Below are 25,033 nucleotides of genomic sequence, written 5' to 3' on the forward strand. Positions count from 1 at the left end.
GAATGGGTTAGTCCGGCATAGTAGCGGCAAGATCAAAGCGCTAAATCCCCCTCTACTTACCTCAGCCTATTACTGACCTTCCGGATAGTCTAATTCAACACTGAGCTCTACTTCAGGGGTGATGCAGGAACATAACCCCTGGATCTACGACGGGGAGATCCAACGGTCTGCCAAGTAAGTGACGAATGCATGGGGCTTGGAACCTCTTTTCTTGGCGATCCCGATGATAAGCCTTGGATATCACTATGCTCTGGGTAAAAACAATTGTCACGACTCCTACAGCTTCATTACTATACGAGTACGGATACAGTCATGAAGTATACCAGGGAGGACGCCAAATTTAAGTAGTGTTAAGTTAAGATTGAAGACTCCCTGCGTTGCCGGTCTCAAGACTGAATCCTGAAGGGAGTCTGTCTGCGCCACAATGATCTCTAGGGGCGGTTTTTGCCAGGCGACAAATTACTACGCACCGACAGCCGGGTCAGACCATGGTTTCCAATTTGCTTAGAGCGCGTCAGTCTGACCGCTACTAAGAAGCAAGGATGGTTAACCCGGAACAAAAACGTGGAGAAGAAGCCCATACACCTTGGCGCCAATTGTTCGGACTGGTCAGCCAAGCGTTTCTTCCGATCTCTTCCCCATCAGCGAAATATATAAGACGATATTCGTGGACTCGCATCGGATCTCCGAGCAGGACGAGTTTTCTAACCCGAGAAGATCGTTCCAACAGTTGCCTTTTCAAGTACTCGCCTTGAAACTCATAAACCAACGTACCATACACCTACCACCCGTTGCCAACGACCTTTTCATCATGAATTGTCCATCTAGGACCGACGACGTCGAATTAGAACATCCAACATGGAACCAAAACCCGCCTTTCTTGGCGGCCGATCTCACTACCTGCCAGGACCTTAATGGGATCGCCAACGCGAGAGAGCATACAGGGGCCAACAATGACGAGGTCGACTGCTTGTCTCCGGCTGTCAAAGCAACTCTCTTCGAAAAGCCTCCCGACGCTGTTGGCTCTCTGGTGTCCCGGGCGAGGGTCTCTGGTAAGTGTGTACCATGTCTCACTTCGCCCGTCTGATCCACAAACATTCTACCTACTCTGTTTCTACCCTTCAAAGTCCTGTGAACGATGGGAAGGATCTTAGATGCTGACCACACGCTGTTCGTCTAGGACATGCCTCGCTCTCCAAGACGGTTGCCAATGGTGATGGCAGCAACCGTCTTCCGACTGCCCCAGGAAAATCTAGTCCTGCTACATCCTCTCTCCGGAGCTGGACTACCTGGGGCCTTTCCGTCGCCATCACCTCGTTCCTACTCTCCACTCTTGGTAGTACCTTTAGTGCGGGCGTCGGACATTTTGGTAAGTGCCTCACCATAGACTATTCCTTCGAGCTCTTTTGACTAATGCGTGTGGTATTAATGCAGCCAAGGCACCGGACTCGCGAAGCCCTGTGCCCTTGCGCAAAAGGTCGACCTGCCCGGGGAATAACACGAATGAGGACCTCTACAACACTCCACTTCACGTTGGGGCCGTCTTCATCATTTTGTTCGTCTCGACAATGGCATGCTCGTTTGCCCTGCTGGCAGCCCGCTTTCCCAATTTTAAGCTTCCGCGGCGCTTCTTCTTCGTGATTCGTCATTTCGGCACCGGGGTTCTCATTGCGACTGCGTTTGTCCATCTTCTTCCTACTGCTTTTATCTCGCTCGGAGATCAGTGTCTCCCTGGCTTCTGGACCGAAGACTATCCCGCCATGCCAGGTGCTATCGCCTTGGCGGGCATCTTCCTGGTCATTCTGGTGGAGATGATCTTTCACCCGTGCCGACAGATTCGTCCCACGTCAGAGAGCAATCTGACCGATAGCCATCCTGCAGCCACCAACGAAATGGATGAGACTAACACCACTAGCCCCTCACCAAATCCGACAGGACCACTGCGAGACATGGGTGTTTTGATCGGGAGAACTTCAAGCATTGGCCGCAGCCTCACTCGGGTCAATGATCATCGCAACATGGATCACATTTCATCACCGGAGGTCCCTACAGATAAGGAGCGGCAACTGCCCGTATTGACCCAGCACGACACTGTTGTGTTATCCATGAGCACGCTGACTCCAGATCAGAGGCTCCGGAAGGCCAGATTACAGTGCGTTCTTTTAGAAGTCGGCATTCTATTCCACAGTGTTTTCATCGGCATGGCTCTTAGCGTCTCGATCGGCAGTGAGTTCGTGATCCTTCTGATTGCCATTGCCTTCCATCGTAAGTAGCTTACCGAATCCGGACTTTGGTGAATTCCTGTGGCTAACCATAGCTGACTTACGATTACAAAGAAACATTCGAAGGCCTTGCTCTGGGATCCCGCATCGCCGGAATCGACTGGCCGGAAGGCACGTGGCAGCCGTGGTTGATGGCGCTTGCTTATGGATGCACGTAAGTCTCCCATCCTCAGCAATGTCACAACCTCATCTCTCGTTCGGGGGTCGAAATTCTAACACTTCTTGGAGCAGGACTCCTATTGGCCAAGCCATTGGCCTTGCCACGCACTCCCTGTACAGTCCAAGTTCGGAGACCGGCCTTCTTGTTGTCGGCACTATGAACGCCATCTCAGCGGGCCTCTTAACATTCGCGTCTCTGGTCGAACTGCTCTCCGAGGACTTTCTCAGCGACAACAGCTGGAACGACTTGCGAGGCAAGAACCGTGTCTTCGCCTCGCTGCTGGTCTTCTTCGGCGCCTTTGCCATGAGTCTCGTTGGCGCGTGGGCGTAAGTAAGTGTGCCGACACCGACTGCTCGTGAAAATGGCCCACGCTGTTATCGGTCCACTCCGTGTACCGTATAGAGTAGGTCAACTTGCGACCTTACCACGCGAGAACATTCCTCTGGCAAAAAGAAACTTGCCCATCCCATCCCAAATCTGTCAAACTCAGGCCTTTCGCCCCTGACGATAGAAGGACACTTAGTAGAGCTCATCCAAAACTTAGTCGTTCATTTTAGAGCCATTTCATTTCTCCTTTGTCCTTGGCCAACCCCAGTCTAGCTCTCAGAGAGGAAGAGCCTGGAAAACCTATTTGGCTCCTACATTCACTATGCATTATTTTAGTCTATATAACCTTATACAGGGACATAGATCTAAATCAATATAAGACGGATTTATCTATGACATGGCCATTCATAGCAGACATTAACTTCAAGCCCAACACGTCAGCTGGCATGACAATTGGTTCACCCGGTACGTCTGGTTCCTCTTTTCTTTCGCTCCCCTCTTCTCGATCTGTGGTAGTCGCATCATTTAAGGGTTGGCATTCAGCGAGATGGTCTGTATTCCGTGGACTCCCCGGACGAGCCTTCTGCGTCCTCATCCCTTATTACGCGGCTCCTAGGTATTGTGGTCCAACCAGGTCTCCTGGCCAGTGTTCATCGAGCCATGCACATTCTCGTTCCTGTTCTCCAAGCGCGACTCGCGAGGATCCTTGGGTATCTGGCCTTTTACTACGACCATGTCCGAATACAGCTCCCTCTGTCTCACCCTTGAGAGGCAAACCCATGGCCTCTAGGCGGTGGGTTCAACGCCATTCAGTAGGATTTAGTAGTCCGTAGTGCAGCTGTAGGATCTAATCATCAAGGCTTTCGCTAGAGAAAACACTGGCAGCACGAGTGGCTAAGGAGTATATGTAGATAATCCAGATTCCACCTTATTAAGTCACGCTCGCAGCGTGCAATACATCTTTCACAGTACATCTTTCTATCCGGGTTACGTGGTGGTACATGCTGAATTTTCACACTTTCCTACAATTTCAAAGAATGATGTCTCCTGAGAATGAAATTCGAAGCCGCTTCTCAACACGATCTATAGTCACCGGACATGTGCCACTCAATAGCAGAGGTCTAGCTTCCACACAAAGTGTTTTGATTTTCGATGGTTCAATCTTGCGTGTACTCTTCCATATGACGGCATGGAAACGGACGAAACAGATTGGTAAGCAGCTTGAGCGGCCATGGTGTTTGGGTTGGACCTGCGCAGGGAGGTACAGCCCATTCATCCTACTAGTGATCAGTCCCGTGAAGTGTTTCTTGTTCGATTTACTTACATGTGAGTGGCCACAATTTGATCTGGTTCCGGAGGTGAATGTCGAAGATCATCGTTGCACTGGGGCCTGTATGCAATCCTGCACGCCCCTGTAGCCGCAAAAAACACTCTCCCTGGAAGCATAAAGAGCCGACGAAAGATCAAGAAAGGCCCGAACGGATCCAAGTCAAAGAAGCCGCCGCTGACTCCCCATGAACTCCCAGCTTCTGTTAGTGATCGACTGCTTTCATCCAGGCAGTATCGGTGGGCGGGCCGCCTTGTCGAATCCAGAAATCTTGCTGCCGAACCCATTGCAATCCATTTTGTCTCAATAGTTCCTCAGCACCAGCTTGATCGCGTCTTTTCACACGTCTTAGTGCTTCTTCAGCGATTGCCAGTTGTGTGGGAGGTTCGGGCTCATCGTTCAGATCATCGTTCAGTGCATGTGATCCGAGGTCGCTTGGAATAGGTTCAACGATCTCCGAAAAGAGCATCTGTGCTTCTGAGTACCGTCCGTCGTGTTTCAATGCATCTGCCAGAGTCGTCCGCACCCACAGGCACTCTCTATTATTTTGGTTTCTCTTGTCCCCCACAGTCTCATCGACCACTCGAGTCAGGTCATCGATTGGCTCACGGCTTTCACCCTGATCCAATTTGATCAAGGCCCTGAGATGGGTCACCTGGCACTCGCGCTCGAAATCATCTTTGAAAATGGTAGACATTTCAACTTGGTTCAGCAGCTCTAGAGCATCCTCGTAATGATTCATCTCTCGTAAGGTGGTGGCCAATTGTATACCAGAGTCAACAGTCGTGTTGCTGTTGATGCTGAAGAGCTTCTGTCGAGCCTCCCACGCAAACAATAGATTGTCTCTTGCATGAAGATACTCATGTTGCTTGCGATACACTGACCCAAGGGATGTCCTAGCCATGAGAGATAGACCGTTTTTCTCGCCACCTATTGGGGCCCAATTCTGCAAGATCGAGTTGTACATCTTCAATGCTGATTCTGTCGCCCCCTGTCGTTCCAGGACCCACCCCTTGTAGAGATCGTTGACTTGATACGCCCACTTTTCGTTCCCAAGTAATCGAAATAATCCTTTCCCTGACTCCTCCAAAGATATGAACGCATTTCCGAATTTCGTAAGACAGTACTGAGCGCTTCCGAGCAGCTGGAGAGCCTCCAGATAGGGAAGCGATTCCCCTCCCGACACCTCTTTCTGAATACGTGCTATCTCAAGCAGCTCTGTCTCTGCCTCAGCAATGAGTTGCCGTGAAAAGAACTCATTGACCCATGTCGTCCGGGCTTTCAAAGTAAGCGGGCTGTGTTTCCCCAAGATTCTGGTGTATCCATCCACTACGATCTTTTTGTAATCATACGCTTTCCGAAAATCATCATCCGACATTCCACCGATGCTGTAAAACTGACCGAGACGCACCGCTGGAAGATAAGGAAGTAGATGATCTTCCCCGTCTTCTGTGAGTTTCTGCCGCAGCCTCTCATGCGCCGCAACGAAAAACTCACGCACAGGAACCTTACTTCGTTTTGGAGGTGGCAGGCAATGTGCCCAATCCATCATCTGTGTACGAACATCAATTTGGACATTAATTGTCGTAGCTTCACTCCCGCCTTTGATATCAACCAGTTCTTCTGACCACGTGACAGCCGCAACGCTTAGGATAAAGTCTGATAGCTTCAGGATAAAAGAATCTGGGGGGTCATTTATCGCAGTGGTATGCTCTGGCCAATGGAGAGCCGCATACTTGTAAGATGTCTCATCATCCTCAGAAAGTCCAATCTTCCTATCGTTTAGGAGTCCATGTGGGAGTAGGTGCTTCCGCTGCAGTGATGCTGCGTATCGTACCGACGCAAAAGGCTCCTCGCTGAGCTTGCTCAAGCATTTTTCTGCCAGTGTGAGATTTGGGTCCTTCTCTTGAGCCAAACGCTGCCAAAGATACTCCTTCATGGGGGGATGTGCAATTTCCACTTTGCCGTCAACGAACACCACAAACGGGCGGCAAAGCCTCTCCACCGTTTTCAAGGGGTCGTTTAGTTTGTGGTAGCTCTGCAAGGCGTTTCTGGAAGTGTCAAGGGCCAGGAAATGTGATAGCTCATCTACACTTAATGGCTCGCGAGCAGCAACAACCATCGAAAAGATTTCAAGCCGCCTCTTCTTGTTTCTTGCTGGTAAGGCCAACTCTTCTCTGACCCAAAGCCGGTCAAAATATTCAAAAAGACTTGGGGGCGTCTGGGCGAGTATTTCCATTTGGTCTTCTGTTGTCTCTGCTGCTTCAAGCTCGTCAAAAAGAAGTTTTGTTGCCAAAAATGACTCGAAATAATCTTGGGGAATCCTGTCAAGAATTTGAGAACCAATGTTCTGTAAACAAAGGCAGCGACTAATCCTCGACTTGGCATATAGTTTCACATCATGTTGAATTTTGTCCTTATTCATCATGATTTTCCATCTAGATTTGATCCGAAGATCATATCTAGAGAACACGATCAATTTGAGTTTGGGGAGATGACTTAAATGGTAAAGATACTCGAGAAGAGCATTGGCATTACAGTCTCGACACTCGCTCAGTGCATCGACAATGATGGTTGTTTCAGGAAACTTCTCAAGTCGCAATATACTTTCCAGGACGTTGTGCAACAAATTCAGGTCATGCTTTGAATATGCATTGGCTAGAGGAGTAAGCTGCAGAACTTCTTGAATTACGTTGTCATGCCATGGGGCAACCTTGAGGGGTGTTTGGACGATTGCCAGGAGTTTTGCTAGCAGTGAAACCACGAAAGTCACACTCTTTGGCGATGAGTAGAAATGATGGAATAAAGTGAGACCAGCTCCAGAGTGTTTCGAGACATAATCAGCCAAGCACGATTTACCACAACCTGTAGGCATTAGTAGTAGGTCGCACAGACGGAGAAGTAATCACCTGGGCGCCCTTCAATCCACAACAATCCATCGCAGCTAGACTTTTGCCATGCCTGAAAAGCAGGGTCTTGGAAGAACCATCTGCATGTTCCCGGCTCGTTCTCTGGCGGGTCGAAGTTGGACTGCTTTTCAACGACCAGCCACTTGGTAATCGTGTCTAAGCACGCTATACTACGAGTGCCTGCCAAATCGCCGTCAATTCCAAAGAACGATTAGATGGTACCGAGGGGCAGCCACAATGAGCCAGCACACTGTACGAGTTTGAGGTTTCATCGTAAGAAATGGCACTCACGAGTTTCTGCGGCAATACTGAACCTTCTTTCCACCGAGGCCGTGTATTGATCGATCTCTGTAAACATCCTCCTCAATTTTATACCAGTTCCAGAAGCAGCTTTAATAGCTCGTAGGGGCTTGGAACGTCGCAGGAAGAAAATGGATTTGACTACATAAGACAAAATCGCTGCAAATAGTTTTGTCACCTGTTTGAATAGGTCAATGTCGGCTGGGAAGAGGGCAAGCCTTCTTTCTGCGGAATCGAGTCTCTCGATAATTTCGACGAGGTTGGTGGCAAGGTCCTGGCGAGTCTCAATATCGATTGTCGCGAGCTACATGAGTCAGTAAGCAGGATGAATTTATGGCTAGTGAAACCTACGCGAAGCAGCAGCCTGATCGAAGCCCAGGCAAAAGCGACCGGTGCGCCCTGACTTTGTACACCAGCGTTTACAGCATCCGCATGAGCGTCCAGCACTTGACAAGCACGCTCAACTTTATCCCACCATAGGGAGCCTTGTGTTGAGCCCAGAATTTGCAGATCTTTAGTTCGTTCTGGCAATGATCGTAGAATAATGTGAGCCTGAGGTTGCTTGGAGATGATGCTTTGAAGGTAAGCTTGCCTCTTTCCATTGGTTGATTGACAGAACAACTTGTCAGGGTTTTAGCCTCACCACCCTTTCAAAAAACAAATGGATCACCCGACCTATTTGCCGGGGAATGGAAATGGGCTTACCGCTGCGGCCTGGGCCCACGCTATCTCCACAGGATCCTCACCACCAGCCCCACTATCACGATCAAGGGTCGTTGAAGACATCTCTGCCGCGGTCTAAGATACGCCTGAAACGCAACTTCAAATACAGGATAGATTGTGACACACCACACACATATATATATCTGCAAATAAGCTTGCTAATGGTCTCGCATTCAGATAACGCCTTACTTCTGAAATCTGGAAAAAGGCGCCCTTGAAACCGGTGGGCGTGCACATTCGTCGGCAGAATGACCCTGGCCATGTCCATCCCTGCGCCCACCAACTTGCAGGGCCATGGTGTCGTGTCCAGTCAATTCTGTCACATGGCTTGTTTTGATGCATGATGTTTGGCAGCCCACTAATCTCGTTGAGGCTGTAATGTACGGATGCCCAACTTGACGCCCTCCCGTATCCAGAAAGGAACCTGTTGCAAGCTCCTTTACGGTCCGAAGACACTCTTCTTTCCAGAGCCGCTCCTCTCGAGTAGTGTGGTAATATGTGCAAAAGCACATAAACGGCCAAAATATTGATCTCTTTCGATCATGTTTTAAATTTGTCCGTCAATCGTTATAATGGCTGACCCCCGGAAGCCATACCTGCCACGGCCGAAACCCTTGTGCAACAACAACTGCGGAGGGGTGTTTGATGAAGACAAAAGGCTGGGCGAAATCACATGTCCATGTGGTTATGGCTACTATGACTTCATCAAGAGGGAATTTATCGAGGGATCGCTGGTAAGAAGCGGGAGGGCGCCAACCAAGGCTGAGTATCAAAAGCACGTCCAACAGTGCAAACATAAAATGTACGGCACACCAGTGGTCGGGTTTTTGGGGGCCATATCACCGAATGGAACGGCAATGCCTTATAGTAGTACTGCTACTAGTATGAGGAACGATGCCGCCCCAAAAGATCGCAATTCTATCAAGGTCTCTAAAAGGGGCATCGAGTATGAGCCATTGGATTATTATCTTTCGGAAATTCTGAAGAAATCTGTCAGAATTGAGGTCTGCCCCACAGTCCGCTCTTTCAAGGCTGGTTCTCTGATTTTAGAAGGGCGAAGACGACGATGATCAGACCTATTATGAGATATATGGAATATCTTCTCTTGCACCAGTATGTACAGTCCACAGACATAGTAACGGATACAAAATTAAGTTTGCCGTGTGAATTTAGGACGCACATAAACACATCGTCGAAGATTCCAGAGCTTGGAAATCCGCAGCCACTCGGAGAAGCTCTTCGGGGCTAGCATATAAAGACTCGGAGATAGCAAAAAGGCGAGAATCAATCAGTAGAGGATCTCATTCTTCGAGTCGCACCGCAGAAACTTTTGAAAGTCCTTCAGCAGAGATGCGACAGAATGCTTACTCCCAACAACTCCAATCGCAACTATACCACTATCAGCCAAACTCACAGACGACTTCTCAATATTCTGGATCTGCATCGCTTTCTGAGGCCGACCCGCTAAGCGGATATGCCAACCTTAGTCCCTATCACCCCATGGCTCAAGGGTCGACGATAACGACAACACAATACATGCCCCACATAAGCCAAGAACCCTCTCTATACACGAACCCAGGATATCCATACCCGGGCCAGAGCCTCGGCAGTGCTATATCGACGAATCCAGAGGTCACACGATCAAGTGAAAGGTCTGCGGTGTCACGCCATGGACAACTCCCAACTAGGACATTAAATTCTATTTCTTCGACCAAAACACCACAAATTTCGAGCGGAGGTCGTGTTTCAGAAACCAGCATCAATAACCTGAGATCAGAGTCGCAGCATCGAAGAACGGATTCAGGAATTGGAGGGGTACAGGGCGGGTTTGCTGGGCAGCACAGCAGGAACAAAGGTGCTGACGACGATAACAATGACGAAGATGAAGCATTCTCGGACGAGTACGAAGAGAGAAACTCAAAGAGACCCTCCAGTAAGAAAGATTCAAGGCAAGAGCCCAACGGTGGAAGGCGGCGTATGCAAGTCAAAGAGAACAGAAGTGATTTTCCAATTCCACGACGAGAATCAAAATCATCGAGTTATTATGACCAAGATCCCAACGAGCCTCGAGGTCGCAATAATAAAGGAGAACGTCGCTAAGAATTATTCACAAATGAGTTGTACCCAGTCCCATGAAGATTAACGAGAACGTTCGACTTCGATCGGCGATCGAACTCCGCTTTCGCTTCCCAGCGGCGGCCCGGCCCTCGTCTCTTCCAGGTTCTTGGCTTGAGGAAAAGCCGCATCCACAATTCATTCAGTGCTCATCAATTTCTCCATTACTCTCTTCAAGTGCGACATCGGTGATCCAGTACCAGACAATCAAGACAGAGCATAAGCTCCCAAGAAAGGCAACGAAGCACACTGCAACAGATGCCCGCAGATATGCTATATGTACAGCATGTTTAATGTTTGCTGCAAGACCATTCGTACATTGGTTGTCGTGACGACATTCTTTGATGATCTAAAAAGCCCATGTCAGTGACGTGAGGTTGGATAGCAGCTCTTCCTGGGGCTGGGCAACCTTCTCAACCATGCCCTCCTCGACTAAATTGCTCAGACTGCGTCGCATGAACTCTGAAGCGGACCAAAGGAACATCGTGTTGGATAATGCTGTCCAAAGCGAATCGGCGAACGTAGATATCAAATGAAACGCTGCATAAACAACGGCTTGATCTGCGTCGCTGTCAAAACAAAGGCCCAACGGCACCATGTCACTTTCGGGATCAAGCGAGAGACTTACGTCTCATATGCTCCTCTAGGGCTACGAGGAGGCGGGGCAGCAGTGCCGATTCCACCATTCCATTGCCTATCCCAAATATCCCGCTCAAGGGATACAATGCAAGAGGAATGCCAATGTCTGTCGCCCAAAACATTAGCTATTTTGCGCCAGCCCTGACTTTCAAGTTCGACTTACCAATGCAGGTGAGGTAAACAAAGATCGACAATATCCCAACCGCAGAGCTGCACAATATTGCCCCCAAAAGAAGCGGGCTCTTGGTCTTGCTTGACTTCTTGATCCAGAATGCTGTGATGGCAGCCCCAAATGGGACGAGAAACCAGTAAGATCGAAATGTGTATTTTCTGCTCAGACCAGAATTCTGAGAAATCCATGGTATGAGGAACAAGAACTTTTACGTGCAAATCAGTAGATGATTGGTCTTTCGAATGCTATCTTACCACAGAGCTTGCGCCGTCCTTGAAAAATACTGCTGCGAACACCCAAAGAATGTCATCGCGTTTAAGTGTGGGCAGATCTTGTGGCAACAAGGAAGCATCCGACGAGACAAGGCTTTGATGTAGCCAAAATACGGCTGAGGATGAGATGCCAACCAGAAGTAGTGGTGACCAGAGCACATGGTACCGCGACTCCTCCATCACCCACCCGAAGGCAAAACAAAACGCGACAATGGGCACAGCGAGGAGCACCATACCTACCATTGCGGATGCGCCAAAACTTGGTGGGCCACTTCTCTGTTCCAACCGCCCGCCCGATGTAAGGGGCATGATGCGCATATCAGGCCGGATATCTCTTTGCGATATCATCCAGATCGCTATGATGCCAGCAAGAATCGAGACAACTAGACCTTGCCTGAAAAGAAGTCTGCCTATATTTAGCACGTCACCTACAGCCCTCAGGATCCGCCGAAATCCAGAACCTACTTCTTTAAAATCGAATCGTTCCTGAGGTTCGACTCCGCGAGTTGGCTTCCGATAAATTGCCCCAGTGCTGCGAATGCATGCTGAATGGAGGTCCAACGAGGCCGGTCAGAGCACGAGAGAACTTCCGGGACTACAACAATTCCATCTTGTTCAATATCTAGCAGATAGTAGAATCTTCCAGCCAGGACGTACCGTTGAACACGAGACTGGGCACATACACCATCCCTGCAGACCCTCCTGCCGTCAGAAGCCGTGCAAATATCAATGTCATCAAGTTGGGGCTTCGTGAGCTGCATGAAGAATTTACGGTCAACGATGTGGCATCTCGAGGTATACCGAAAACCGGCTGTACTGACCAGAGTACAAGACCTGCGCTGAAAAGTACATAGCTCAATAGAATTGGCCCATGCCAACTCCACTTGTTGCAAGCAAGAGAGTACTGTGGTCCTGATCAGCTTGTGAGATTTCGCAAACGTCACGATCGGCTGCCAACTGAAGGCTGCGCTATCGCCATGAGGGTGGCATAGCCGATTTTAAGCCAAGCCGCATCCTCCTGTGCTTTGAAGCTGGACCCTTAATTCTGTCACTATACAATATCCATGGTGATGAAAGGTCTACTGTACCGATATCCGTGAATCCTGTAGCGAAGAACGAGCCTTCGCAGAAGTCGGCGGCTGAACTATACCTGGCGTCAGATGCAGGAATTTTATAGAAAAGATTTTTACACGTACCCGAGCATGAAAATCAGGGCCGGAAGCCATAGATTTCGTGGTATGATCAAGAGTCGTTCTGGCCAGGTCGGTGTCGCTTCCGCGATATCTTGGGCTTCTGATCTGCGAAGCGCCGTTCTCTCGGTCCCAGCCTCGGCCGCTGCTTCGAGCGCATCTCCCCCTTGCACCATGCTTCGTATTCTGCAAAGATCGGATAATAAGGCCAAACAGAAAGCGTCATCATTCAGGTTCCCATTTGGACTGGAAATGCGAGAAGTTGTATATGAAACAAGAACTCCAAACATCCATACCAAAACCGCACTGCTCCTTCAGCCGCAGTTCTCATGCATCTGTCGACGCACTAGTAGTATTGACACCTCCCGGGCAGGCAGCCTGATAGCCGTCAAGTGTCAATTTCCTTCCCAATTCCCACCCCCCTTTACATCTTCCTCGCCTATTTGTGGCTTGGAAATGCAACACACCTCGGCTTGATGCCAAGCTAGATAGAGCCACCGACAAGGGTTGTCCTACACATGGTGTCAAAAAAGCAAAAACCAGTAGCTGACCTTTTATCCTGACCGAAGCTGCACCGTGTACGCGCCGTCGATGCATCAGGCTGAAGGTTATTTACGGGGGGGCTGTGCGGTACCAGCGCGGTCATCTCACACCATATCCGTGCCTCCAAGTTGAAATAGAATCTCAGATGCCTAAATAAATCATAAAGCCAAAACCTTACAACATCAACTTTGAGACTGGTGGAGATGAACGAGTACGAGTGGCTCACCATGTGGCGATGAGATCCTGTTCCCAGTGTGGCTGGAGCATTCGGCCCAGGTGGAGATGCTTCAATGCTTCGCCGTATTCGCTACGTCACAAGCAATCGGAGGAGCACCACCCACCGAGCACACTCCTTGTTCCGTTGTGCAGATGTCTACAACAGAGTGCCATAGCAAGTAGCACACGGCAGCTACCACACCTGCAACAAGAAGGAAGACAGCGCACAACTTCATCAGCAATGCGCCACGCACCAGCCCAGGAAACGCATCTCAAATACCTACGCCAAGCGCTCTCGCTGGCACAGCTGTCCGAGCCCAAACCGACAAACTTCCGCGTCGGATGCGTGATCGTCTCCTACGCCTTGGGCACAGACGACACAGCGGGAACACCACTGTCGACAGGTTATACGCTCGAGCTCGCGGGGAACACGCACGCCGAGCAGTGCGCGCTGGCGAAACTCGCCCAGCAGCATAACATCCCGGAGGAGCAGTTGAATGAGGTACTGACGCCGGAAGTCAACGCCGTGCTGTATACGACGCTTGAGCCGTGTGGGAAGAGGCTCAGTGGGAATCTACCTTGTGTGGAGCGAATCATTGGTACGCGGCAGGGTAATAGCAGTGGGGGGGTGAGGAAAGTGATCTTTGGAGCAAAGGAGCCGGGCACGTTTGTGCAGGAATCTCAGAGCCTGCAGAGGCTCGACCAGGCCGGTGTCGAGTGGGAATTTGTTCAGGGGCTTGACGACGAGATTCTGAAAGTTGCTATGGAAGGTCATGTTCAGAAGGACAATGTTGGTCTGGAGCATAACCAAGCTTCTTCACGGCCCGGGCATCAAGGCCAGTCAGTTGGGAGAGAGTCACAGTCGCTGCAGCAAGGCACGAATGTGGCCGATATCAGTCCGGAAGAACGGAAACGACAGGAAGCCCTACCGCGAAATCCAAAGAAGAGAATGATGGAGGTCGATGTTCCTCCCTGACCGGGGTATCATGTATACAGATGAGTAGTTCAAAATGAGTGACACTGGCCATTCTCATATATTCATGTTGGAAGTTCGTGCGGTGGATCACAATATCTGCATCAATCATCCATCATCAGCATCGCCCTTGTCCTTCAGGCCACCGCCGCGCCGCCTAGATTTTGGGAGGCATCGTGGGGAATCATATCTGAACAAGTTAAGCGGTTGCCTAAATCTGTTGAGGTTGCAAACACACTGGCATTAATCGATACGAGCCTGCTCTAGGCCCCTACGCTTGACCGGCAGATTTGATGCTGTCAGGTTGTTGGACAGTCTTATCTTGTTACTGCTAACCTTGACCTGAGACCGTGGCTTTTTGAGTCGTCGCCTCGCCACCATTACCGGAACGGAGGACTTGGTTACTAGATAGTTGGAGAAAGATCCAAGAAGAACCCCTTTCAGAGAGCTGCGTCCACGCGTACCGACGACACATAAAGTAGGTTCTAGTTCGTCAATCTAGAGTCGCCGGATGTTAGATAAGTACGGTGGGTTAGGCATTGCTCAGGGTGGACTTACTGCTCCAAGAATTAAATGTTTCGGGCTCTTGCAATGAATCACCTCGATCATACACCTCACTTGTAGGGTCGTTTTTCTGACCAATTTTATGAAGTTCTGAGTGATTTCCTCGATCGCACGCAATCTCTCCAATTCCCTCTTCGATGTTTTTCTGGCATCCATCGAGCCAGTCAGGCTCTCGGCTTCGGTAGCAGGAATGTACCTATTTTTGCTGTCCAAGCCGATGCTGGTGCCCCCGCCTTGGGTTGTTTGCCGTGTAAGAGTAGCCATAACCTCAGAAGCTTCCTTGCCAGCTTGGGTGCCTTCGGCCTGAAGCATCTCCCTATCCGCTTCGCTGGTTTTCCCGGCATTTTCATCCTCGATTGCGTAAATAGCAAGTAACGTATCGCCATCCCGCAACATGGTGCCCACTACCCATTCCATAGCGTACATAGCTTCAACGCTGAGATCACTGCAGACCAAGTACAACCTTGCTGTCCGGTGGCCAGCCTCAGATTGTTGATTAAAATGAAGCCAGTCGCCTCGCAAAACTATTCGTACATGGCGATCGTGGACTCGGGAGTCAAGAGGAGATACGTTGAGTCCAAGGCTTTTTGCTTTTCTAATTGCGGCTTGGCCTTCGTCTTCGTCTTCGTCCTCAACCGATGTGGTGACAGATGAAGGACTGACAAAATTATTATCCGGTCGTACCTCTGATTTTCCTTCGGTGAGGCTTTCGCCTGTAGGACTTGTAATCGAGATCGAAGGCTCGAGGAGGGATTTTACAGATTGTGTAGTTGCTGACTGCCTCCTTTCTGTTTCTGGCGAGGTTGTCTCGGCAGAGTCGGGTGATTTTGGATCCTCTACCTGACCAGTATCCGACGTTTTACGTCTTCCGGAGCGGCCTCTAGTGTCGTCCTCATCACTACTAGGTGACATGACGTCGTCGTCGCTAGACTCAATTAAAGCTTCTTCTTGGCCATTTGTGTCTACCGACATCCGGCCTTGTACCTCCTCAGAGTCGTCAGTTGCCACGGTAGAGAAACTACTGGATTTGTTGGAGAGTCGACGGTGAGCTTGGTCATCCACGATAGTGCCAGATTGGGTTGTCAGTGGTCTGATAGAGGCTGATGGGATGAGCAAAGTACCAGACTTTGATGGTTCTGGCTTGCGTGTCTTAGAAACAGGGGATCTGGAATGTGAAAGTCTTGCAGAAGAGTTGTGGTTCGGAATGGAAGATGGAGGTAGATTTAGCGCAGCAAGATCTCCTGACATAGCTGCAGCCATAGCAGAGCTTGAGCCCTCTCGAGGTCGTTTAGTGTCGGCTTGTGACCGTGGAGTAGCCCCAGCGCTGGAAGGAATCGAAGCCATGTCAAACTGGTAATTTTGCTCAAATCCACGTTTATCGTCATCCTCGACCTTTGGTAGGCCGGTGGGTCTTTCATGCTCGGAAGAATTTCGATGCCGAGTAGCAAGTGGTATACTCTTTGTGAGCACGGGAGAGTTCGGCTTGCTCGTGTGAGGAGAGGTATATGTGGATGGATCTGAAGGATCAAGCTGAACTGATTTCCGTCTGGCCCCAGCTGGCGGGCTGGCGAGTCCACCATCCAGGCCGACGGACGATCCATGTCTTGGAGCACGTGTAGGAGAATCGACATCGAGCATGCTTCGAACGGGAGGAGGAGTGGCAGTCCGGGCAGAGGTTCCAACCTTGGGCATGGGACTAGTGGGTCGTTTGCGATCGAGAGCAGCGATGACTTCGCGGTTCTCTTCATCTAGGAGAGCTTCGAGGCTCATCGGAGCTCGGGCTTTGGAAGATGGCCGTGCCATGAGCAATAAGGTCGGAGAAGGAATATGTCAACAGATGTTATAAACAATGAGAATGAAAAGCGAGGGGTGCACGACATAGAGCAGAAGACATGAATATCGAAAAATGACGATGCCCACGAGACCGCAACGCAGGCACACAAGGGCAAGGAAGTATCGTGTTCAGCAATGGACAGCGAGAGGTGACGGAAGACCTAATGTATAAGTGACAGGCAATTCCTCTTCTTGGCCGTGCGGGCACGTGTGGGGTTGGCGTTGCTTGAAGCAAAAGGAAGGCACAAGCCAAAAGCACAGCCGCCTTGCCCAGAGTTTCGGAGTTCCAAGTCGCGGCAAGGTCGCGTCGTGTGTGAGGAAAGGGTGATCTTGTAAGAAGTCCACCCTCATTCATGCTGCGCCAGATAGAAAAAACTGCAGTGGAAAGATGGATAACTTTCGGTCCCTGGCGGGACGATCGCTCGTTTTCTGAAGCACTGATCCTGAGGGTGAGTAAGGGCTTACATGCATAAGGATCACAGTTTGACAGCTGCGTGGGTATCGATTTCCTGAGGTGCCGTGGTGGGGCAGCCTTATCGCCAGCCTTATCCTTATCGATATGGATCTCGCCAAGACATATCGCAATCACGGGATCGCAGTCACGGGATCTCCCCTCCACACTCCTCGCTCTCCAATCTGGACTTCACCTCCAACTCTTTTCGCTCCCCAATTGTCTCACACGCAATAACCGATAATGTGAAAAACCTGCCTCAAGCCCGTTTGGCAGCTTGTGTGGCTCCTAAGATGGCCCTATGCAACACACCTTTTAGCTCCCGGCTGTAACTCATTCTCGACAGCTCTTTAGCTCAATCATTGGCTACTCTCGTACCATTCTCCCCTCCCAAATCCAAAAGACTCGTCGGCATCAGCCTTGGGCCGTCGTCTGGATATCCGGGTAAGCTTGGAAGATGCTGCTGCTGACTTACGTAGCTTCCAGATTCCAGCTTTCACCATGCATCCACCTCAAGCTACAAATTCCCCAGCCTTCCCTTTTTCTAGTCCCCCAGCCCTGAGCATCCTTCTCACAACCACCGCATTGTGTCTGTGCAGCGAAAATGCTCCTCTCGCGGCTACCACCTGTCCTGTTGGCAATAGTGGCTTATTTATTTTCTATGTCATATGCTCAAAGTCCATGCGGTACAGATCAGAACCCGTATTGTGCAGGCAACGACCTCTTCGAGCAGATTTGCTGCAGCTATCCCAACGTATGTTACTGGGCAAACCGAGATGGTCAGCCAGCATGTTGTCCTTACGGACAGGTTTGTGATGGAATTGCGCCGTATACCACCCGCACTATAACCATTCCGCCATCAACGATTACCACTATTCGTCCAACCACCATAACAACCGCTCCTCCACTCTCAACCGTCACAAGCTATGTCAGTGGTGGAGGCATTGTGGTCGTTACTGTGACGAATCCTCCGCAAACCAGCACCACCTACATTTCAGGCTGGTGCAAAGATGGACCGTGCTCAACAGTTACTTCTGGCGTGGTTGGGGTCTACTCTACCATCACCTCAGGCGTTGTTGGAGTGTATTCAACTGTGACTCAGGAGGTTGGCCAGGCCTACTCGAGCGTCTCAGGAGTGTTGGTCGGTAACGGTGCTTCAAGAACGACAGCTTCAGCCACCTGGATACTTGTTGTAGGCATCGTTTTGAACATTGCTTGGAACGGCGCTGGCTAAAGTTGAAATGTGCCAGAGCCTACGATTGGTCAAATCGACTTTCGCCGCCAGCCGTTGGAGGTTCATTCGCCGTTTGAGATGATTGGCTATCAATGGCACCTTCAACGAAGATCTAAGACATACCACGGGATCTACTATGCTATGTGAGGAGCAAAGCTTCTTCAGCCTTGAGAACTGTTCTCGCGAGCAGAGCATTTTTAAGGAGGTTCTCTTGAGTTCTCCCCTACTTCTGATCGTGCACCCATCGTGCAGAGTCTCGGGAAGGAGCTACATAATTTTCGGCGTGCAATTCGAACGGATGAAGCAAAACAAGACATGCCCATCCTTGCGCACCCAATGATACGAGGGTCACTCTCTGTTTGGACTATTTGCATAAACATAGTCGTGGAAAGTCCGATTGCTGCACCGATTGTCCGTTATTTGATTCGATCGCCGGTAAGCGAAGGGATCAAAGATGTTTTTGTGGTGGGCGAAGAATAGCGGCTGCCATGATGAAGTCACAGCGCTCGTATTCCGGGAAGATGCGCGATTTCCACAAAGCTGTCAGCGCGAAAAGGGACTCAGGACCTTTGTTTGGTTGCTTCGTCACAATAGCCTACTTCGTGCACCCAAGAGGTTACTTTTAACTATATATTTGCAGAAGTCCCACACTGCACTCCGGAGATTCAACGAGGCATATCGATCAATCTGCAAAGCATTCTACCTCCGCTCAGCAGCTTCCTCTTCTTCAATTGATTTTGGGACCGAGACAAAGACTGGGACAGTGACGCTGTTTAAGTTTCTCAAAGCCTAGGATTATGGTCAGTCTACGGGAAACGCGAAATCTACTCGAAGTTATATCCTACCTTGGCAAAAGCTCCATCGGGAGGCACATCGCCGTTCCACTGATCCTCGACCTTTGAAATCCTCTGACCATCCGGAGTCAGATGGATCAGGATTCTAGAGTCGACGAGTTGTTCCTTGCCAACACCCTTGACCTTGTACAGCGTCTTGAGGCTTAGTTCGATTGGATTGCCGCCCTTTACAATGTCGAAATGCTGCTGGTGAATCTCGCTCATAGAGGCCTTTAATCCATAGAACTGTGCTTCATATTGCTTGCGACCCTCAGCTATGGTTAACGGGTCATGAAAGCTGGCATCGTCGGCCCACAGGGCGAGTTTGCGCTTCGTCGGATAGCCTGCGAAAAGGTCGAGAATGGAATTCGTGAGCAGGGACTGTTGCTTGTCCAGCGGCGAGGAAGAGTTGGCTGGCAGGGAGGTCTTGAATTTATAGTCGGGCGGGGTGGTAGATGGGGCTGACATTATGGGCCTGACTTGGGTTGGCGATATTGATGCTGTTGTTGGTGAAACTGTTGCTGCTTTCCTCACAACACGAGGAAATGTCTCAAACACTGTTGGTGGTAAAATCCGTACAGACATAGCAGGGGCCCCTAGGGTTTGGAATAAAAGGTCTATGTACAGCAATCGTCGAATGAATAGTGAATACCTTATGTCGTCAGGATCAAGGTTGCAATTCCAGCAATGCTGTACGCTAAACCGAGATGATGATCGGAGGGAAACAATGACACCAGGACTTTTAGCACATGTACATTTGGAATACGATCTGGGGAAAGCCGAGAAACGTCTAAGGGGACAAGAAAAACGAACCCGTCCAATCCTCAAAGTATGCAATGCAATGGCACGAGCATGCCCCTGAGCTACGATACAAGTGGTGATGAAATATCCCAAACCGATGACGCTGATGACGGCGAGGCGGGATGATGTCAAGGATTTGTGGCTTCTCCTGGCCCCTCCCGTCTCTCCCTTACTTTGGACGTACATGGTTCGGATCGAACTTGACTTTTATGGGGTTGGGGAGTTCTCCAAATTGGTGGCAGTATCAAGTGCTCAACATGGAGGTATCTACCCGTATCTTAAGTGCGAAAGCTCCGGATCGGTGTCTTATCCTGTTCGTTGCTCGTGAGTGGGAGCCTTGTCGCATCCATCCCCCTTTACCCCGACGACGACAAGCTAGATCATGCTGAACACTGGTCCCTCCTCATTACCCAGCTAATGCAGGACCGATTGCATCCATCTTTGAGACTGAGATAGAGAACTTGCTAAGGGTCCTGCCATGAGAGGAGTCGGCGCCATTCTGATCGTAAGCCGAGTCAAAGATGGGAAATTGCGACGCTGGATGTCGGGGGTTCCTGTTGCTCTGAGGCACATGTATCTCGACTGCTTGTCTCGCACAGCGTGCCCTCCCAGCTTTCCTCAAGCAGTGGTCCATCCAAGCTGCCCTTCGTGGACCCTTGTGCTCCAATGTATCTTCCCATCTCCCACACCGAATAACCATTCCGAACCCTGTATCTCCATACCTAGGCGCCTGCTTGGTTTTAATTTCAGTTTCTTTACAGAATTTGTTCGTCGATTGCAACATGCATGGCGGGATTCCACTGAGGGACCAATCATGGATCTGTGAAAGACGAAGAGCAAAGCGGAAAGGGGAGTCACCATTTTGTTTTATACTTGACCGTATTTGATTATCCCAGAATTGAAATGACGTCAAATGGGAACGCGTTTCGCCAACGTGAAACCGCGTCCTTTTCAGTCACTCAGACGTTCTTTAGTTTTGTTTGGGGCTACGCTCACTTCACAATTCTTTGAATCGAACTACATTACCTTTAAGCTTGATAGCTTGTTTCCATATACTGCCTCGAATTTCCCATTTCCAAGACACACTCTCTGTCCTTCTCGTTTGCAGCAATACTCAATCCTCAATCCTCCAAGCATGGCTCCCAAAGCCAAAGCCAAAGCCAAAGCCAAAGCCGCGCCAGCAGATCCTGTGTTCTCCGAGGACTCAGCCTCTGAAAACGGCGAAGATAGCGGAGATATAAGCCTCAATGATCCACCCACAAGCATTGACCCATACAGCGTCCTCTCCGTCCCTTCCACCGCCACCGCTGACGAAATCAAAACGGCCTACCGCAAACTCGCGTTGAAACACCACCCGGACAAAGTCACGCCATCCGAGCGAGACTCTGCACACCAGAAATTCCAAGAAATAGCCTTCGCATACGCGATCCTAAGCGACGAGCGCCGCCGCAAACGCTACGATGCGACGGGCAACACGGCGGAGTCGGCAAACGTGGATGACGCCGACTTCAACTGGACGGAGTTCTTCCGGGATATGTCTGCGCAAGTGGTCAGTGGGCAGCTGATCGATCAGATTAAACGAGAGTATCAGGGGACCGAGGAGGAGAGGCTGGATGTCCTGGCTGCGTATGAGGACTCGGAGGGGGATCTGGATGCGGTGTTTGAGAGCGTCATGTGTTCTGAGGTGTTGGATGACGAGGAGCGGTTTAGGAAGATCATTGACCAGGCGATTGCTCAGGGGGAGGTGGAAGGATATGTGAAGTATACGAAGGAAGCAAAGAAGACGCGCGAGAAGAGGAGGGCGAGGGCCAAAGACGAGGAGAAGGAGGCGATGCAGCTCGCGGAGGAGCTGGGGGTCAGGGATAAGTTGTTCGGCAAGGGTGATGGTTCTAAAGCCGACGCGGGCAAGAAGAGCACGAAAACAAAGAGCAAAGGCGATACCGACACCGACACCGACGGGCTCATGGCGCTGATCCAACAACGGCAGAAATCGCGGGCTCAGAACTTCTTCGACGACTTGGAAGCCAAGTACGGAGGCGAACCGGCGAAGAGGGGCGCCGGCAAGCGCAAAGTCGTTGATGAGCCCCCCGACGAGGCGTTTCTGAAGAACGCGAAGAAGGGCAAGAAAGGCGGCAAGGCTTGAACGAGTGATTGATGTTTACGGGTGTCGTGCCTCGCCAGCACGACATGGAGTTTGGGGTTTGAAAAGGATGAAGCTATTCAGCACGTTTACGGACAGCATGGTGAGGGCTAAATCATGGATTGTGATGGCATTTTGAATTCAGCTGCAAGGAATCTCATTTTGAGAGCCTCCTTCTGCCACTGGGCATGCTATGGCTGGGATGGTCTCTACGCAACCAGCACTCTCGTCTATGAGCAACGGTCGACTGGGTGTCGGTGGAATTCTGATGCATCTCAAGGAACTGTGCTGTGACCGGGCTGAGTATCACATAACTTGGTCTGGATGGACCAGGTGCTACAGTCAGCGAAAGAGCAGTACAGTGTGATGGCATGAACCACGATGGTGGCTTCGCATCACTTGCAGCCAAGACAGGCGAGACAATGACATGACATGCCATGCCATGCAATGCATGGAATCTTCTGCTCCAAACGGGCAGTCGTTTGAATGGATTTGGGGATTGGGTTGGATAATCATCAGGCAATGCCAACAGAGATGCGTGGATAGTGGCGATGTCATGTTGCACCGTCTTCGAACTCTGGTTCTTGATTCATGAGCATCAATGTACGAGCTGTAGTCACATCACACACTGGCTGGCTAGCTGGCTGACTGGCACCACCACATCCTCGACTACGAGGCCGCCTGCCTGCTCCTCCAGCCTCACTCAGGTCACACGATTGCAATGCAAGTAATACGTACTGCTAGATCCTATCAGTAAGAATGAAGCTAGACATTGTGGATTTGTGATTGGTGTTCGGAACATCGGCCTTTCTCTGGCATGGAGGTGCCAGTGATAGGATGCACGGGAGTATTAGGACGGTTATGGTCGTGGGTCTCGCTGACCTGCGTGTACTACTACGAGGAATTGAGTGGTTGCAGCCGACTTGGACGCTCATACCGCAGTCTACCGACCACGTTAAAACGCGCCTGGTCGTGGACGGAGTACTCGTAGCTATTTATGAGTTCATTTTAAGATTGCAGCAGGCCTGCCGACGGCTCAGTGGCTCTGGTATGGGCGTGACGGGGCGATAGAAACCACGATCCGGCCAGGGCTTCGGCACTAGAAACGCCAGCGAAGACACCAAGAATGCCCTCACCAGCTCTTGTAAAGGGAACCTGGTTGCTGGTGTTTATTATGGGTCTCGGATTTAAGCATGTCTCCTGGTCACCTATGGTGCGGTTTGCCGTGTTGCCGCGGGCGGGCAGGAGCATCTCCAAGCCGCACCTTGGGTATGCAAACGGACAGGGACAGGGATCGGGCGGTGGAGACGCGCCACCGGTTAGAAAGGTTAGGACAGACACGAGTCCAAGCCAGAAACGATGAGATTGGGCTGCCCGGCCCAAAAAAAGTGTGAGATGGGCTCGACGCCATGGGAACCAAAATTACACCTTACAACAACCACACCGAGCTCGGAAGTGGTGTCTGATTCAAACACGTGTACAGGAAGACAGTGTGTGCGAAATGACAAATATGAATGGAACGTGTAGGATAGAGGCGTCGGGCAACAGGGTCTCGTTCGGTGGTTTCTCAAGCAGGCAGACCTGTCTGAGGTGATGATTGTTGTTTGCACCATGAATGGGGGGAAGATGTTTCGGTTGGAATGTGAATCCCTTGGACCAGTAAGACACGGACTCGCTTGCGACCCTTGAACCTCGACTGCAAGACTTGGTCGCATTTCGGATGGCGAGCCTGGAAGGGGAAGCAGCGGAAGAGCCAACTGAGCTTCGGGAATTGGGGACCCTGGGGGTGACACTTTGAAGCCTGACAGGGGCTTGGAGACCGGGAGGAGGTTGAGTGGAGGGTACGAGTAAGCTACTGATTATTGTTAGACCAGGAAGTTGTACCAAGCACTCCGTACTCTGTACGGGCGTGTACGAGTAGAACATACAGAACTCGAAGAAGAAAGCCTGGCAGGCGTGGGGATAACCGGACGCAGCGAGGGATATTTCGGTGCAGGCTGGCAGGGCAGGGAAATGCCGGCTAGTGCTACCGAGTAGGAGTATGCTAGTACGGAGTATACTAAATGGTAGCAAGCGAAGAATGATGATGGTAGGGGAAGAGTCTGCGCTCTCAGGATGCTTGGAGCGAAGCATGCCTCGAGAATCGACACATGTCACCAATGCACCCGCGAACGATGACTGCAGTGTTGGGTAAAGATCCCAAGGGTGCGGCAAAAAGGAGTCATACAATCCTTGATGGGAATTCGTGATTGGAGGCCGGGACCGTCAGTGGCGTGGCGAGAACGGGCAGCTGGTCATAATTGAAGAACGAAGAAGAGGGCGAATACCAGAGCAGCTGGAGAGGAAGGGAGGCTGAACGAAAGCAAGATTGATTGTGATGCGAATAACCTGGGAAGCTGGGACTGCTAAGTAATGTGAGGTATGGTATGGTGCGCATTCATTCCACAATTGAGCAAATGCCATCAGAATATGGAGTACAGACTCAGTCACAGGTGCGGATGATTGTTGAGTTAAGTGGTTACAGTAGCGTGGGCAAGAGCATGCCGACGCCAGTGCCAGTGCCAACGTCAGTACCGAGTGCGGGAACAGCGATCTGAATTCAGTTGAAGTATTGGTAGATACGAGTAGGTACCTAGAAGTACACAACTATATCGAATGCCTACATATTACAGTATTCGTACCGAGTACTGCACCGGTCTGGCGGTTGGAGCAGCTACTTAGTCGCAATTAGTGGCCGTCGCGGGTGAGAAAAGGAACGCGAAGCCAAGGAAGTGCACGAAGGGAAGGAAGGGGCACGAAGGGAAGGAAGGGCACGAAGGGAAGGAAGGGCACGAAGGGAAGGAAGGGCACGAAGGGAAGGAAGGGCACGAAGGGAAGGACAGAACCGAGACCTGGGCAGCGACTGGCAGCCCAAGTTGGCGCTACGGAAGGAGAACAGCCGCGCCTGCCATTTCCAGTTGGACGGTGGACTCCCAGTGGGTGCCTGTGTGCCTGTGGCTCGTCGGTGTCATCAGTCATCACCCATTCTT

General features: G+C 50.6%; 9 protein-coding genes across 9 annotated transcripts; 5 read left to right on the top strand and 4 right to left on the bottom strand.

Annotated features, from left to right (window-relative positions):
- Window positions 1-811: 811 nt before the first annotated feature.
- Window positions 812-2,772, top strand: A1O9_09962 (uncharacterized protein; the record flags this gene model as incomplete). The annotated part of the gene is made up of 5 exons (XM_013401303.1): window positions 812-1,052; window positions 1,181-1,369; window positions 1,402-2,265; window positions 2,337-2,436; window positions 2,514-2,772. 5 exons carry the CDS (start codon window positions 812-814, stop codon window positions 2,770-2,772), a joined length of 1,653 nt encoding a protein of 550 aa, XP_013256757.1.
- A 1,529-nt stretch (window positions 2,773-4,301) lies between these two features.
- On the bottom strand, window positions 4,302-7,093 carry A1O9_09963 (uncharacterized protein; the record flags this gene model as incomplete). The annotated part of the gene is made up of 2 exons (XM_013401304.1): window positions 7,006-7,093; window positions 4,302-6,961 (listed from the first exon to the last, which is right to left on the bottom strand). The coding sequence occupies exon 2, from the start codon at window positions 6,522-6,524 to the stop codon at window positions 4,302-4,304; it is 2,223 nt and encodes a 740-aa protein (XP_013256758.1). The 5' UTR covers window positions 6,525-6,961; window positions 7,006-7,093.
- A 1,507-nt stretch (window positions 7,094-8,600) lies between these two features.
- On the top strand, window positions 8,601-10,128 carry A1O9_09964 (uncharacterized protein; the record flags this gene model as incomplete). Its single annotated transcript, XM_013401305.1, has 3 exons — window positions 8,601-9,032; window positions 9,082-9,141; window positions 9,202-10,128. 3 exons carry the CDS (start codon window positions 8,601-8,603, stop codon window positions 10,126-10,128), a joined length of 1,419 nt encoding a protein of 472 aa, XP_013256759.1.
- Window positions 10,129-10,285: 157 nt separating this feature from the next.
- Window positions 10,286-12,592, bottom strand: A1O9_09965 (uncharacterized protein; the record flags this gene model as incomplete). Its single annotated transcript, XM_013401306.1, has 10 exons — window positions 10,286-10,492; window positions 10,553-10,704; window positions 10,772-10,888; window positions 10,946-11,159; window positions 11,209-11,632; window positions 11,692-11,821; window positions 11,884-12,130; window positions 12,185-12,264; window positions 12,315-12,370; window positions 12,423-12,592. 10 exons carry the CDS (start codon window positions 12,590-12,592, stop codon window positions 10,286-10,288), a joined length of 1,797 nt encoding a protein of 598 aa, XP_013256760.1.
- An 824-nt stretch (window positions 12,593-13,416) lies between these two features.
- On the top strand, window positions 13,417-14,151 carry A1O9_09966 (uncharacterized protein; the record flags this gene model as incomplete). Its single annotated transcript, XM_013401307.1, has 1 exon — window positions 13,417-14,151. The coding sequence occupies one exon, from the start codon at window positions 13,417-13,419 to the stop codon at window positions 14,149-14,151; it is 735 nt and encodes a 244-aa protein (XP_013256761.1).
- A 240-nt stretch (window positions 14,152-14,391) lies between these two features.
- On the bottom strand, window positions 14,392-16,515 carry A1O9_09967 (uncharacterized protein; the record flags this gene model as incomplete). The annotated part of the gene is made up of 2 exons (XM_013401308.1): window positions 14,392-14,646; window positions 14,707-16,515. 2 exons carry the CDS (start codon window positions 16,513-16,515, stop codon window positions 14,392-14,394), a joined length of 2,064 nt encoding a protein of 687 aa, XP_013256762.1.
- A 1,085-nt stretch (window positions 16,516-17,600) lies between these two features.
- On the top strand, window positions 17,601-18,230 carry A1O9_09968 (uncharacterized protein; the record flags this gene model as incomplete). The annotated part of the gene is made up of 1 exon (XM_013401309.1): window positions 17,601-18,230. One exon carries the CDS (start codon window positions 17,601-17,603, stop codon window positions 18,228-18,230), a length of 630 nt encoding a protein of 209 aa, XP_013256763.1.
- Window positions 18,231-18,929: 699 nt separating this feature from the next.
- Window positions 18,930-19,531, bottom strand: A1O9_09969 (uncharacterized protein; the record flags this gene model as incomplete). The annotated part of the gene is made up of 2 exons (XM_013401310.1): window positions 18,930-19,019; window positions 19,076-19,531. The coding sequence occupies 2 exons, from the start codon at window positions 19,529-19,531 to the stop codon at window positions 18,930-18,932; spliced, it is 546 nt and encodes a 181-aa protein (XP_013256764.1).
- A 1,468-nt stretch (window positions 19,532-20,999) lies between these two features.
- On the top strand, window positions 21,000-22,007 carry A1O9_09970 (uncharacterized protein; the record flags this gene model as incomplete). The annotated part of the gene is made up of 1 exon (XM_013401311.1): window positions 21,000-22,007. One exon carries the CDS (start codon window positions 21,000-21,002, stop codon window positions 22,005-22,007), a length of 1,008 nt encoding a protein of 335 aa, XP_013256765.1.
- Between the last annotated feature and the right edge of the window lie 3,026 nt (window positions 22,008-25,033).

Source organism: Exophiala aquamarina (assembly GCF_000709125.1).
Source record: "Exophiala aquamarina CBS 119918 chromosome Unknown aczIA-supercont1.11, whole genome shotgun sequence".
NCBI classification, from domain to species: domain Eukaryota; kingdom Fungi; phylum Ascomycota; class Eurotiomycetes; order Chaetothyriales; family Herpotrichiellaceae; genus Exophiala; species Exophiala aquamarina.